The sequence below is a fragment of the Moschus berezovskii genome, chromosome 1, assembly GCF_049115385.1.
Source record: "Moschus berezovskii isolate FMDL1 chromosome 1, NW_MosBer_1.0, whole genome shotgun sequence".
NCBI classification, from domain to species: domain Eukaryota; kingdom Metazoa; phylum Chordata; class Mammalia; order Artiodactyla; family Moschidae; genus Moschus; species Moschus berezovskii.
The window spans coordinates 9,996,049-10,012,262 of NC_142460.1; the positions used below are offsets into that span (position 1 = coordinate 9,996,049).

At 43.4% G+C, this 16,214-nt stretch overlaps 1 protein-coding gene across 1 annotated transcript in view; it reads right to left on the bottom strand.

The window, feature by feature from the left end:
* The window catches only part of COL6A5 (collagen type VI alpha 5 chain), a 161,995-nt gene that overhangs the window by 78,936 nt on the left and 66,845 nt on the right, over window positions 1-16,214 (bottom strand). Inside the window, exons 18-28 of the mRNA XM_055416595.2 lie at window positions 15,603-15,665; window positions 14,898-14,963; window positions 14,429-14,482; window positions 10,450-10,485; window positions 9,930-9,992; window positions 6,934-6,996; window positions 5,862-5,924; window positions 3,985-4,047; window positions 2,522-2,572; window positions 2,185-2,220; window positions 231-293 (exon numbers count right to left, since the gene is read on the bottom strand). Of these exons, the coding sequence (XP_055272570.2) occupies window positions 231-293; window positions 2,185-2,220; window positions 2,522-2,572; window positions 3,985-4,047; window positions 5,862-5,924; window positions 6,934-6,996; window positions 9,930-9,992; window positions 10,450-10,485; window positions 14,429-14,482; window positions 14,898-14,963; window positions 15,603-15,665 (621 nt within the window). The remainder of the gene's footprint in view (window positions 1-230; window positions 294-2,184; window positions 2,221-2,521; window positions 2,573-3,984; window positions 4,048-5,861; window positions 5,925-6,933; window positions 6,997-9,929; window positions 9,993-10,449; window positions 10,486-14,428; window positions 14,483-14,897; window positions 14,964-15,602; window positions 15,666-16,214) is intronic.

The following is a 16,214-nucleotide window of genomic DNA, read 5'->3' on the forward strand; positions in this document are numbered from 1 at the left end:
ACTATGCAACCATAGAATTTTGGAGCTCAAAATGACTTTGGGTGTCATTAAGTTTAACTCTCATCTTACAGCAATAGTGACCCTGAAAAGTTGTGTTGAAGATTACACAGCTAGGAAGTGGCATTTAAGATGACCCTGGATTGGATTGACAATCCACATATATAATTATAACATAAAAGCCAGAATCTTCAAAGAAATATTTCTTATTTCTGCAGTTATAGACCACTTACTGTTAATCCCCTAAATCCTTTGGGCCCAGGTTCCCCAGGAATTCCAGGATCACCAGCATCACCCTAAATATTCAAATATAAGACATCAAGATGTTAAAATGCTTGCTAAGAAAAAAATGAAAATAATTCTCTCCAAACCAAAACCTAATTGATTTTGTAACTATATCACATGCTAAACATTAAATGTATCTCCTCTTATCATTAGAACTAAGTCTAAATGATACACTTAGATATTCCCCAAACTATTTTAATTGTCTGAGAGCACAAATATTTATGCATAAATATCAGTCCAATGGCTATTCCACCAGTGACTAAAAATACCTAAAGAGAATTGCTTGAAAATCAAGGAAAACATATAGGGTACTGACTTTATAAAGTACTAAACAATGAATTACTTCCTAAATTCCTGAGTTGTTTCTCAAAAAGTTAAAGGGAAAAACAAATTTATTCTGACTTGAGTGGAAAACTAATTTAGCACTTAATCAATAAGCTAATTTCACATTTATCTATAAACTGAAATATGCTAATTTTCTCTTTATCAGCAAATTAGAAAATTGGTCCTTTACATTGAGAACTCCTACCCTAAAAGTTACCTATATAGCCCCTTCTTGTACCCTTCTCCACCTAGGAAAGAATCTCCTTTGGTAATTCATCAGTTAAAAGCACTTTTAAGGAGACTCAAAACTTGGCTATTTTCCTATACTGAGGTTGAGTCAATTAGCTCAGACATTCTATTCTTTCACCCATATTTTCCATCAATGATTGGAAGCCACTCTTCTAGACAGGATAATTTTATTATTTACTTGATTTTTATTGACATATAGGTGATTTACAATGTTAGTTTCAGGTGTGCAGCAGAGTGATTCAGTTATACACACACACACACACATATATATATTCTTTTTCAGATTATTTTTCCTTAAAAATTTTTACAAAATATTAAGTATAGTTTCCTGTACTATACAGTTGGTTATCTATTTTATATATAGTAAAGTGTGGAGAATCCCATGGACGGAGGAGCCTGGTAGGCTGCAGTCCGTGGGGTCGCTAAGAGTCGGACACGACTGAGTGACTTCACTTTCACTTTTCACTTTCATGCATTGGAGAAGGAAATGGCAATCCACTCCAGTATTCTTGCCTGGAGAATCCCAGGGACGGGAGAGCCTGGTGGGCTGCCGTCTATGGGGTCGCACAGAGTCTGACATGACTGAAGCAACTTAGTAGCAGCAGCAGCAGCAGAGTGTGTATATTAATCCCAAACTCCTAATTTATCCCTCCCTAACTTTCCCCTTTGTTTTCTGTGTCTGTAGGTTTATTTTGTAAATAAGTTCATTTGTAAGATTTTTAAAAGAAATCTTATCACAGAATTCCAGTGTATAGAACACATATAACCTGAGCTACTCTGGTTGAAATGGAAGGGACGTCTGGTTGCAGCCCTTGACGGTCAATTCAGGCTGGCAGGCAATGAGGAATTCTAGAAGATGTTTTATCAAGAAAGTAACATAACAAAGCTATACCTTGGAAAAAGATCAGGTGACAGTAGTGTTTTGAACTAACTGAGACAGGTTAAATTTGAAAGTAGGAAACCAATGAAAAGACTCATAATCTTTCAGGTAAGAGGAAATGAAGCCATGATAATGAAGGGCAAAGAACAAGAGCAGAAGCCAAGAGTTTTGCATGAGATCACCAGGGTAGAGAAATCAAGAAAAAGACAAAGGAGTGAACTTGAGAGGGTACCTAGAGGTAGGGTTTCAAGACAAGGAATATCAGGCAGTGAAGGCCATCTTTTCCAATTTAAGGATTCACAGGAGTTAAGTATGGTCCTTTTTTTCATGAAGCTCAGGCAATCAATTATCCTGCTTTTTCTTTCCTGTTTCATTCAGATCCACTGACTTATCGTCTCATGTAGAAGGTCAAGATCACGGTAAGTTTGACAAGTTCATGTGCACCATACCTTTTGGCCCATATCTCCAGGGAATCCTCGTGGACCCTGCAATTTTCAGCAGAGAACATAAATAAATCAACATACCATTTCTGCAGTATAACCATTTCTTCTATTATTAAGTTTGATGGTTAAGAATATGCCTGCAATACAGGAGACCTGGGTTTGATCCCTGGGTCAGGAAGATTCCCTGGAGAAAGGAATGGCAACCCACTCCAGTATTCTTGCCTGGAGAATTGCATGGATAGAGGAGCTGGTGGGCTACAGTCCATGGGGTCACAAAGAGTTGGACACAAGTGACAGACTAACACTTTCACCAATTAAAGAAATAATTGTTTTCCATATTTACCTTGACTCCTTTTCGTCCAGTAGGACCATAGCCTGGGATGCCATAATCACCCTGTGAACATATCAGTTTATTTCAGTTTCTTAAGAGTGAAAATCAATTGTAACTTATGCTGGGGAGATTATGGTGTTGGGAGCAAAGCCCTGAGGACTTTCAGGTGGAGGGGGCCTGACAACCGTGAACTCTTAAAATATGCATGTTGCTTAGTTTTCTGCACTTCCTGGTATGGCCCTGGTACTTCACAGGCCAGCTTAGCTTTTCAGACATTGCAGGAGGCAGAGGGATGGCCATTTAGACTGACAGATCAGTAGTAGTTACTTTCCTGGAAAATTAAGAGCTAGTCCAAAGAACACTGGGTAAGGAATTCCTCAAAGAAGAATTATAAATGGCCAATAAACATATGCAAAATTGTTATCCTCACTAGTAACCAAAGAAATGCAATTTGAAACAGTAATGAGATAAAATTGGTAAAGATGAAGAAAAAAAAGAACAGTGACAATGGTTGGTTTGTATGCCCTGAAGTGAATACTTTTCCTGAATAACAAAAATTCATGCCTCGTTTGAATTTTCCTAAGGGCATCCTGCAATAGGTTTTAAAGCCTTAATTAAATATGTATATATTCCTCGACCTAGCTATGCTACTTCTAGAAATTTCTATGTAGAAATTAACTATGGCTTCATCCAAAAACTTAGTTACATACAAGAATATTCATTGCTGTGCTATCTAAGACAGTGAAAAACTGGAAGTAAACTGAATATCCAGTAATAAGAAATCGGCCAAATGAGTTAACGTACATACATTCAATAGAATATTTTGAAGCTATTAAAAGCAACACTGAAGGAAAATGTAATGACTTGGAAATATGCTCATGATACAGTGTTAATAGGGAAAAATAGAAGGTTTTTTGGTATCCCAGGATATTAATGTTACATATTTCAAAATGGTGGGATTATGGGTAATTTTTCTTCCCCATTTCCCATGTTTTACGCTTACCCAACTTTCTACAATATCAACGTGCAACATTTTAATAAACATTATTTCTGAGAAGAAAAATAATGTTTTCTTAATTTTTCCTATATTGGTGGCTCAGTGAACTACTGAGATCCTGGTCCAGCCGGAGAGACTAAAACAGATACCCTGTTTCTTGATCCTACTCCCCTCATCACTCTGGAGTTTTGCAGGAACTCAAGAGAAACTGGCAGTCCTGACTTGCAACTGACAAGGCCATAGCGGTTGCATATTCTCTCTGCATTCCGCTTTCCGTGTTAACAGCTGTTCTCCCCTTGTTTCAGCAGACAGACCAGCTGCAGAATGAAGGCTGCCGGGAGCCAGAGGGATGTCCTCACATCTTCCTCGGAGGCCCCAAACATCTTCAGGACCCAGCTGCTGAATCGATAGTATCAGCCCTCCTCCCTTTACTGAGCCCTTGGAACTGAGAAAGGGTGAGGGTCCTTAAGCCTCGTACCTGCTTTCCTCGCTGTCCAACTTGCCCCGCTGGCCCTGGACCTCCAGGAATCCCAGGTTCCCCCTAGTGAGTGAGGCAAGAAGAGCTTCAGATCAGTAAAAATCAAGCCTGGCTTCCACCATAGGACATTCTGTCTGTTCGCTGGGGACACTCTGTGCTCCGTGAGGGTCCGGTGCTCGGGAAGGAAAGGGAGTGTAGGAAACAAAGGATGATCTTCCCAAAGGCAAGTAGGAAACACCAGCAGAGCCCAGGACTGGACTCAGCACTGCTTTCCCAACCCTAGATGGACTAATGGAGCCAGAAAGAGTGGAAAATTGACTCCAGGGAGAGCGAACTCATTTGCTGATTTATTCACGCATCCAACAATTATTTACTGTCCTGGAAAAGAACTGTTGAACACAGCTGACATGGTTCTGCCCTCATCAAGAATACTTTGGTTAGAAAGAGAGACAGTTTGGCGATTCTACACCACGTGATGAAGTTCAGGGTGCCATGGCAGCAGAGAGAAGGGGACTCTAAGTCAGACCTGGGGGAGTTGGCAGGTTGGCTGCCTAAAGGAGGGAAACGGGGACGCTGAGTAAAGTGTGAGTTGTATGAGCTGGAAGAAGCACCGAGGGAGGGATGAGTATGGAGAAGGGAAGGGAAAGCGAAAAGCTGGGGCAGACACACAGGAGCAAGCTGAGGGAGGAAGCTTCAGAATTAAATGCAGTCAAAGAGCCTTCCAGGCTACAGGACCAGCCTAGACAGCACATTACAAAGCAGAGACATTACTTCGTCAACAAAGGTCTGTCTAGCCAAGGCTATGGTTTTTCCCGTGGTCATGTATGGATGTGAGAGTTGGACTGTGAAGAAAGCTGATCAAAAGAATTGATGCTTTTGAACTGTGGTGCTGGAGAAGACTCTTGAGAGTCCCTTGGACTGCAAGGAGATCCAACCAGTCCATTCTAGGGGAAATCAGTTCTGAATATTCATTGGAAGGACTGATGCTGAAGTTGAAGCTCCAATACTTTAGCCACCTGATGTGAAGAACTGACTCATTTGAAAAGACCCTGATACTGGGAAAGATTGTGGGCAGAAGGAGAAGGGGATGCCAGAGGATGAGATGGTTGGATGGCATCACTGACTCAATGGACATGAGTTTGAGTGAACTCCGGGAGTTGGTGATGGACAGGGAGGCCAGGCGTGCTGCAGTCCATCGGGTCACAAAGAGTCAGACATGACTGACCGACTGAACTGAACTGATCTGAAGCTACTGGAAAGTTTGGAGATTTTCCTAAGGGCCACTGGGGAGTTAGGACCAGTGACATAATTTCTGGGACCCAAATGGAAGCATGGACCCTGAACCCAAATGCAAAGACCTTCCAGACGGTGAAAGCAGAGCACGAAGCCAAGCACACGTGCCTTCTAAGTGAGGCCCCTGTATGACTGAACGGATCTTAGGTCCCTGAAGCCGCCCTGGAGGAGGAAGCCTCTGAAAGGTTTTGAGCAGGGGAGTGGGATTCCGAACAGGCTAGTGGTCTGTTCTCCAGGGATCTCCAGTAAGGACACTTCCAAGAAGGCAGGCTGAGTAAGACAGAGGACTGCGTGTATGAACAGATTTGAATTCTGACATCCCCCACGTCCCTGGCCAACTCTGCCACAAGTGCCTTGATGCATTCAGAAGACCAGGGAGTTGAGTTTGTCAGAGCTGCTTTATGATGGGCGAGTGAACCACGTCCCTCCTAGTGAAACGAGGCAATTTCACAGAGGGAGGGAAATAACCTGTTGCAGAAGTTGGGTGAGTGGCTGATGGCGCCTGGACCATGTGAAGAATTAACATGAAAGTAAAAAAAATAGAGATCCTCTTTTCTCAGCATTTGAAATCCGCAGGAATTTACCTTTTTCCCCGGAAGACCAGGACTTCCAACACTCCCTTTATCTCCCACTGGTCCAGGAGCACCCTGAAAGAAACAGGAAACAGAGATGCTGGCACTGCCGCAATTCATGCAAACTCTGTCAGAATAGATTGGCTTTTCTTTGTGTCATTTTTACCGACTTCTTGATTCTTGCTTAAGAAGAGACCCAACCTGAAACCAGACGACTTGGGCTTCAGTCCTGGTTAAAGGAGCCCAAGTCTTCATTTACAGGGATGTGGCTAGTCCAAATGGGGCCTTAGTGAGAAATTAAAATGGCACCCTAGACACAACACACATTATTTCTGAATGTGGCAACTCTGTAATGAACTGATCTTGTTAGAACAAGACATTGCGTTTGTCCTTGCCACTTTTGGGCTCTGTGCCACCCACATATGTGAAAAGGATGCTGAGTGTGTTCCGAATCTGCAAAGGGGGCCAAAAGGTCTCTCACAAACATGCTGGGAAGATCACTGAGCAAACACAGGTATCCCTTGCCTTCTAGACTCTCGCCATCTGCACTGAAAAAGTGAACAGATTCAGAACGTTTTTCATATGAATCTCTTACCATCCACGCTCTCATTATTCACCATCAGAAACTCAGGAACCAAGTAGCTTCAGGGGGTGAATTCAAAGCTGAACTTTGGAATCAAATAAATTTGGGTAGCAAGCGATCTTTGTAGAGTCCGTTTCAAATATCTCTCATCAATGGAGATAGGCATGGCACAGATAATTTTCGAAAGTTAGAAAAGCCTGAATAGTGTATCAGGTTTGTAAACGTTCCTGAGTCAGCACGATGCGCACTCTCCTAAAGGCTTTCTTCAGGCAGCTGAAGTAGGTCTGTGCTTTCCAAATCAAAACCCAGGGAAGGAGAAGGGGGAACGAACAAGGAATCTGAGCTCTGCTAAGTATTTTTTCCCCAGTTTGTCCCAAATTCATCCTCAAATGAAACACTCCACATCCAGATAATATAAAATAATCTCTATGCGAAGATATTTTCAAAGCAAGAGGAGAAGGAAGGTTGGAGGCCACTGACAAGACCACCTTAGTCACGCACCTGAGGTCCTCTGTGTCCCTCGTTTCCTTTCTCTCCTTTCCTGCCCGGAGGTCCACTTAATCCCTTAGGTGGTAACAAAAGAAGCACAATGCAATGAAGTCAATGAAAAGTGACTTTCTTCGCTACTGCTCTTGGAAGACATGCATGGAAAAGCACCAGTACAGCCCTTCACGCAGTTTAACACCGTGATTAAGCTTGTCTCGGAAGAGAAGGTGCTGGGAGATCCAGACTCGGTGGAGCAGCTCTTATGAAGAAATTCCCTGCCTGGGTATAAGACCTTATCCCTCTGTAACGGGTAGAAATGGAAAAGAGACTTAAAGAAGAAATAAAACCCACAAAAGAAGGAAGCGAGACACAAAAAATAGGCAGATGGACTGCTTTGATGTGGCAAGTTATTGGGCCAAAGAACTTCAATGTGCAAAGGAGAAAGCAAATTGTTCTAAGTTAGCACAGAAGGACATGTTCACAGATCTCCAGCAGAGGGATGAAAACATATTAGCTGCCATATTTCCCATCAACTGTTTGGTTCTCATAGGGTTCTCTCGCACAGAAGGGAAAGCTAGAGGCGCTGGTGTAGCTTCTCATCACCAAAACAGCAGCTGTAAGATGCTTTAGCTGCTCAGGGCAAATGGTGGTCAGAGCCCCTGGCTCATCTTGGTTCACGGCCTGAGCATCAGAGGAACCCTGGAGAGGCTGAGGTAACATCACTCCTCTCCCTACAAAAGCTGAGGATGGACTTAAGCTGGCTGTCATGTCTGACTCTTTGCAACCCCCTGGACTGCAGCACGCCAGGCCTCCCTATCCATCACCAACTCCCGGAGCTTGCTCAAATACGTCCATCGAGTTAGTGAGGCCATCCAACCATCTCATCCTCTGTTGTCCCCTTCTCCTCCTGCCCTCAATCTTTCCCAGCATTAGGGTCTTTTCAAATGAGTAGGCTCTTTGCATGAGGTGGCCAAAGTATTGGAGTTTCAGCTTCAGCCTCAGTCCTTCCAATGAATATTCAGAACTGATTTCCTTTAGGATTGACTGGCTGGATCTCCTTGCCATCCAACAAGTCTTCCCCAACACACAGTTCAAAAGCATCAGTTTTTCGGCGCTCAGCTTTCTTTATGGTCCAACTGTCACATCCATACATGACTACTGGAAAAACCATAGCTTTGACTAGACAGACCTTTGTTGGCAAAGTAACGTTTCTGCTTTTTAATACGCTGTCTAGCTTGCTTATAGCTTTTCCTCCAAGGAGCAAGCATCTTTTAATTTCACAGCTGCAGTCACCATCTGCAGTGATCTTGGAGCCCAAGAAAATAAAGTCTGACACTGTTTCCATTGTTTCCCCGTCTATTTGCCATGCAGTGATGGTACCAGATGCCATGACTTTAGTTTTTTGAATGCTGAATCTTAAGCCAGCTTTTTCACTCTCCTCTTTCACTTTCATCAAGAGGTTGTTTAGTTCTTCTTCACTTTCTGCCATAAGGGTGGTGTCATCTGCATATCTGAGGTTATTGATGTTTCTCCCAGAAATCTTGAATCCAGCTTGTGCTTCATCCAGCCTGGCATTTTGCATGATGTACTCTGCATATAAGTTAAATAAGCAGGGTGACAATATACAGCTTTGATGTACACCTTTCCTAGTTTGGAACAAGTCGGTTGTTCTACCTCCGGTTCTAACTGTTGCTTCTTAACCTGCATACAGATTTCTCAGGAGACAGGTAGGGTGGTCTGATAATCCCATCTCTTCAAGAATTTTCCATAGTTTGTTGTGATCTACATAATCAAAGGCTTTGGCATAATCAATAAAGCAGAAGTAGATGTTTTTTCTGGAAATCTCTTGCTTTTTTGATGATCCAGCAGATGTTGGCTATTTGATCTCTGGTTCCTCTGCCTTTTCTAAATCCAGCTTGAACATCTGGAAGTTCACGGTTCATGTACTGTTGAATTTCATGTGCTGGCCTGGAGAATTTTGAGCATTACTTTGCTAGCATGTGAGATGAGTGAAACTGTACTGTAGTTTGAACATTTTTTGGCATTGCTCTTCTTTGGGATTGGAATGAAAACTGACCTTTTCCAGTCCTGTGGCCACTGCTGTTTTCCAAATTTGCTGGCATATTGAGTACAGCATTTTCACAGCATCATCTTTTAGAATTTGAAATAGTTCAACTGGAATACCATCAGCTTCACTAGCTTCATTCGTAGTGATGCTTCCAAAGGCCCACTTGACTTCGCATTCCCGTGTGTCTGGCTCTACATGAGTGATCATCTTGGTTCATGACATTGTACAGGAGGCAGTGATCAAGACCATCCCCAAGAAAAAGAAATGCAAAAAGGCAAAATGGTTGTCGGAGGAGGCCTTACAAATAGCTGAGAAAGAAGAGAAGCAAAAGGCAAAGGAGGAAAGGAAAGATATACTCATTTGAATGCAGAGTTGCAAAGAATAGCAAGGTGGCCAACACCCCTTGTGTTAAAGCCACTCTCTCGGGTGACCCTGACATATTTCTGACATGGAAAAAGATGCTGCAATTCCAATGCCTCTATCACTAATGATATGACCAAGAGAAAATGCAGATGCCTCAAATGGAGCCCGATTGGCGATATTCTGGAAGCACTGTCTGTCCCCCCTCGGAGAGCTAGCTTCAGAAGAGGCGAATAACAGTTGCCCACTTCTAACTTCCCTTTATGGGAGTCTGTGTGCAGGACCTCACTTAAGTAAAATCAACTGGTTGATCCAGATACTGACTGGTGACAAAGTGTTAAGGTCTCAATAATTCATTATGATTAAAATGCAGACATGATGCCAGGTCCACACAAGAGCAAGCTTTCCTCATCAAAGAGCTGCAAAAATGGGCAGAGTCATCTACCCGCAATGAGAAATGCAGAATCCCTGAGACACGTACCGTGGAGAAGGGTAGGGGCAACTTTTTTTATTTTTATACAGAACTACATCTTTCCATCAGAAGAGCAGCATTATTATCAGAATTATAAATATTCCAACACACCTGTGAGCCTTGTAATCCTTCAGCGCCTGAATCACCTTGAGGTCCAGGCATGCCCGGTGCCCCCTGATGGATGAATTCTCAGTGTTAATTCTCTTCACATGGTTTCCACATAGGTTTTCCCCTCATAGTACCAATGCTCCATGGCATGGTACCTCGAACTGTCTGGTCTGACTTGGATCGTGCCCCTCTTGGCTAGGGTTGTACTCTTGCATGCTGTCTAAGGATTGAACTCCAGGTCATTGCTTACTCTAAGACAGAATTTCACTGTCTTGCAGTTGAAGCCCAGGGAGTGTGAACAGCAGAGTCTGCAGAAATGCATAGGTCCCCTGTCTCTGAGGTGTTCATGAAGGAGGCTCGCCTTACTTTAGGTCTGTCCTGTGTCTGGCAGCCTAAGTGATGGACACTGGATCCACCGGTTGGTAGGGCTCGTGTCCAGCGCTCTGCACTTCCTGCAGCACCCTTAAATGCGAGCTCATTGGCCCCCCTCTCCCGTAGAGGACAGGAAAGAAAGGCTACTCACCAAGGCACCCTGGACTCCCCTCTGGCCTTCTCTTCCCTGGACCAGAAAAGACAGAGGGTTAGTGAGTGGGTGTCTAGACAGAGGCTCCTTAGAGGCAATCCAACCTCTCTTGCTCCTGACAGACAGAGTAATGGGCAGCTTGCAGAAACGACTTCCCCAAGCCACTCTCCAAAGACAAGCTTACACACCAGACTCTTAATTACTAACTAACATTTGGGGGATTGATTGCAAACCAATCTAAAAGTCATTACAGACTCAGCTGTAGGCTGACAACCCTGACAACTATCTGGGATGCTGTTTGGAGAATCAAATCATCCCAGAGCACCTGTCTGGTGTCCACCTGCACCGGCAAATCTGACAAAGTACTGTCTGCTGATCAGAGTTTTCCTGCGTGAGAACAAGCTGTGCCATATCCTCTGCTCTCTGTCCCAGCCCCTGATCATATCTGAGGGGAGAGTGAAACACCATTACACACAGCGCCCCTCATGGGCCCAAGGAGTCAGACTCCATGGATTTCTCCAAGGGGTACATGGCCGATGGGGTCCAAGTGCTGGTACAATGCCACCATCAGGGTCGTCACAGAAAAGCTGGTCTGAAGCCAAAATCAGCTGCATGTCTCCAGAAGCAATTTCACGTTGCCAGGGCAGGCTCTCCACCTAGTGGCTATCTCTGCTTTCCAGAGGGTGGCTAAGCCAGAAGAAGATATCCAAACCCCAGATCCTAACTTTTTTCCTAAAAAGCTATGCTAAGGTCTGTCCTCACCCCTCACCTCCCAGCTCTGCCTCACTGAAGTTTCTGGAGGGACATCTCACCCATCAATATACTTTGTGTGGTGATAAACAACTATGATTACTTCATGTACAAAACAAATACTTTTAAAAAAATTTTTTTCCCTACATTTGTTTGGAAAGGTAGCCATGGAAATGATTGCAGAACAGCTGTTTTCTTTCAACTGCCCAGCTCCTGAATCTTCTTAGAATAAACCACCTGACCAAAGAGCACCTCCACCAGGTTGGCTAATGATGAGAATTCCTTCAGTGAGGTTCTGCCGCTTGATTCAGGTACTCTTTGCTAATAAAGTGCAAATACCCTTTGAGAGAAGCTGCCCTTTGTAATCTGTCAGCTGTTTGTACCTTGATGTGACTCACAGGACTCTTGACAGATGAAAGTGGAGAAGAAACAGTAAATAAAGTTTGAAGTCACTGTCTCATGATGTCGTGATTCTGCCTCCATTAAAAAGCCAGGATAAAATAGCATTCATTCTGTATACAGACAGTGCTTCACAATGGTTAGGGACGTGTCCTCAGAAGTCAGACGGCCGTGAGCTCAGCCTTGCCCTTTGAAGCCTGGGTGGCACAGAGCAATTGCACAATAAACCTGAGCCTGGCTGGTTAGGAGTGAGGCACCCTGGTTCAAACCCCAGCTCCAGCATTCACTACCTATTCTAATCCTGGCCAGTGTGTCCAAGGTCCCTTGCTTTTTCTCATCTGTAAAATGGCTGTAATCATAATTTCTACCTGATAGATTTGTTATAAGGATTAAACAAATTAATATTTGAAAGTGATTTGAACTGGACCTGGCACAAATTAGGTGCTCTAGCAGCAGCAGCAGCAGAAGTATAAATACTATTATCTACAGGCATTCCTTGTGCCTGATGGGCCAAAGGCAATGGGCCTGGAAGAAAAATGTGTTAGTCACTCAGGCATGTCCAATTCTTTGTAACCCCATGGACTGTAGCCCACCAGGCTCCTCTGTGCATGGAATTCTCCAGGCAAGAATACTGGAGTAGGTTTCCATTTCCTTCTCCAGGGGATCTTCCTGGATTGAACCCAGGGCCTCCTACATTGCAGGCAGATTCTTTACCATCTGAGCCACCAGGGAAGCCCCCAAATGGGCCTGGAACATGCTTTCAAATTGTCTGGTTCTTAGCACACAGATTCATTGCTCTCTCAAGAGCTGGGGCAACAATTTAATTTAAATAGATAGAAATTGTGTCACCCAAGTGGAGATGTCCTAGGTTTGCTTGTGTTTTTAGCATTTGTCATCCATTTAAGATCCTCTGACCATCAGAGAGAATTCTAGCCCTCACTGGAAAGGTATAAGAGAAGTAGAAAAGCCACTGCTTTGTATCCATCACTGTTGCCTTGTTTAATTCAAGAGAAAAGAGGTTACAGAAGGAGACGGGCAGGAAAGTGGGTGAGGATGGCAGAAACAAGCTGAGCCTCCCGTCTGTGAAGCAACTTAAAGTCAATGGTTGGTTTGTCCAAGTAGTAATTCCTTTAACCGGCCCCAGCACCTCTTAAAAGTGCTGATTGATGGTGACCACTATAAAGCTGTTTCAAACCAACAAAACTACATGTGTATCTTTAAGATTTATAGCATTTAGTTCATCTTGCTGATCTCCTGCTTCCTCTGATTAATTTGAATTATCCTGTGTGGAGAGGAGGGCAACGTCCCAAAGAATTTCACTAGTAGCATTGGGAGGCCTAAGTCATCCAACTGGAGACCTTTTCTCTTAAGAACTGAGTCAAGATAAACAAAGGCAGGAGGAATTAGAACATTCACCCATTATCTCTCCCAGAGAGAGAGGCAAAAGCCACAGCTTTCAAAGTGGCAGGAAGATTCCAAATTTATAACAGAAATGGAAGCCAAGTGTTTCCAGTGTTCTCTTGACCAAAACCCAGGGCCAAATCTAGGATGTTGTACATCATTTCTTTTTCTGATCTCCATCTGAGTGCATGATGAGTGGGTTTCTAACACATTATAAACATACTCTCTAATTTCAGTAGTCCACAAAGGGAAAGTGGTTTCTTGGTTGTTCTTTAAAAAGAAGGGGAAATCCAACATTTCTGTTTTAGGCTTGATATCACACGGGATGTTGTAAAATTACCAGCAGCATCTCAAGGTTGCCACTGGCTCAGCCCTAATCACCAATGTTTTGGTTTATTCAGGAAGAATTTATTAATATCTGTGATTTATCTTTCCCACTGGTGATATACAAAGAGGAAGAGAGTATATTTGAGTGTTAGTCGCTCAGTCATGTCAGACTCTGCAACCCCATGGACTGTAGCCAGCCAGGCTCTTCTGTCCATGGGATTATCCCAGGCAAGAATATTGGAGTGGGTTGCCATTTCCTTCTCCAGGGGGTCTTTCGGACCTAGGGATTGAACTCGGATCTCCTGCATTGCAGGTAGATTCCTTACCTTCTGAGCTACCAGGGAAGATACATATTTCTTAATGTTCTTTAAAAAGCTCAAAGATGCTGAGCTACTGGAGGAGGATTTTTTTGTGAAAATCATTGGCTTTCTCCAAAGACATTTAAAAGCTTCCAGAAGGTGGAAAGGGAAAAACACACCGTCACAGTGTTTCTCAACCAGGAGCAATTTGCCCCCCATTACTATTCTCGACTGAAATTTGGCAAGATCTGCAGACATTTTTGGAGGCCACAACTCAGGAAAGTGGGTGCTCCTGACATCTAGTGTGTAGAGACCAGGGATGCTGCAAAATACCATATATCATAGGAAAGCCCTCAAAAGAAAGAATCGTGAAAGTCGCTCAGTCGTGTCCAACTCTTTGTGACCCCCAAGGACTGCACAGTCCATGGAATTCTCCAGGCCAGAATACTGGAGTGGGTGGGTAGCCTTTCCCTTCTCCAGGAGATCTTCCCAAGCCAGGGATCGAACCCAGGTCTCCCACATTGCAGGTGGATTCATTAGCAGCTGAGCCACAAGGGAAGCCCAAGCATACTGGAGTGGGTAGCCTATCCTTTCTCCAGTGGATCTTTCCAACCCAGGAATAGAATGGGGGTCTCCTGCACTGCAGTTGGATTCTTTACCAACTGAGCTATCTTGACCCCAAATGACAACAGTGTCAAGACAGGACTCTTGGATCAGTTGACTGCAGGGACACATATTCTGAATGCCTCCGTGGCATCTTCAGGAGATAAGGAGGGGCAATAAATGTCCATGGAAATACTTACCCTGCTCCCTCTGGAGCTAGGACTGCCTTGCGTCCCTTTCTGCCCGGTTCTACCCTGGAAAGAAAATCATTCCCCCAAGATCATAAGGCGAAAGATTCTGAAGAAGTGACAAAGGCATCAGCACAAGAACAGCAAGTTCATTAAAACTGGACAGAATGTTTCTGCATATTAACCCTGCTGGACACGCATGTACTAAAGAGGAAAACAATACAGCAGCATGCACTTCTGTGACCGGTTTCCCCATATAATAGTATCACCTGCCAGAAATGTGATGACTTTGCCCATAGAGACGTAAGCTACTACAGACATGCCTTATTTTAAGAAAATAAGGCTCTCTTAAACTTAGGAGTGACTGTTCAATTATAAAAAAGGGTTATGCATTTTACTAAATAATTAATTTAGACTTTAAGAAAGCCTCAGTTGCATAACAGAATTAATCAACTCATATACATTAAATAGATCCAATTACTTGTCTTCCTTGTTCTCCTTTGGAGCCCTTTTGTCCTTTGATGTTATTGCTTTGTCCTGGGTTACCCTAGGGGAAGATTTAAAAAGTACTTTAGAATCAAGAAATATCAGCCTTTTTTTTCTCTCAAAATAGTACAATGTTCAAGAACTAAGCTAATCTGGGCTAAATAATGAGAAGTGAGAGAAAACCCTTCATATTTAAAGCACAATTTTTTTTTAAAGATGAAAGTAATATTTCCCTAAATCTGAAGGAGGCTTAGTGATAAATGAAGAATTATAAGTGCTTGCTGAAGCTACAGTGATTTTCCCTACTCTATACTGGCAGCTTCACTAATGCACCCATCCAAACAGGCTTATGCCACTCATTCACAGGTGTGACAAGATTTCCCTGTAATTGAGTCTGCATTAGGGAATCTTCAAGATTGAAACTTCAATAAGCAAAATTATGGAAATTTCATTCCCAAACGAACTTGAAAGTCTCAAAATGAATAAGATGGAATTTTTGTTCCCATCTCTGAGTTTTTTATATATAATCATCCCAGATCGTATGAAGGTTTGCCTCAAACAAATAAGCTTCAGTCAATACCTACTATACCCCTCCCAAGTCATGTGTTTGCCTGCAGGTTAGTGGAAACACAAGAGAAAAAAAGACAGGAAATGTGGAGTAACTACACAATTCAGAACCACCTGGGTCCCAGAAACTTACAGGATCCCCTGGGAAGCCCTTCTCCCCATATCCTCCAGGGGGGCCTCTGGAACCTGGGCTGCCCTGAAAAAATAAAATAAAATGAGCTCCGAGTTAGCTTGCAGGAGGGTGTTATTAAGTGCTGTGGCATCTGGAGGGGAGAAAATCAATCAGACAAAATGATTCACATTGCTTTATCCCAGCTAGATTCCTTTCAGCCTCTCAAGCAGAACCAAGCCCAGTTTGAAACCTACGGTCAGGACTATTTACAATGAAGCTGAGAAAAGGTAAAAATTCTCACGGTCTAGCACCGCCCTCTAGGACCTTCTGCAGAGATGGAGAGGTTCTCATCTGCACTGTCCAGAACACTAGCCCCTGGCCACAGGTGGCCGTCAAGCACATGACAGGAGAGTAGAATTTTTCATTTTAATTAATTTGAATAAATCTGACATCCTGGAGCCAGAGCCAGGGTGGGACAAACAAGATACCAAGGGTACAATATTTGGGCAGGCACCACTCTACATCACCCTGAGAATAAGTGCTTCCTTAAACTTTGCACGCCAGGACCTCGCTCCAGCCTGGACCCTGTTACATCCTAATGTGTCTTTTGTCTGTTGCTCCATTTGAAGGCTT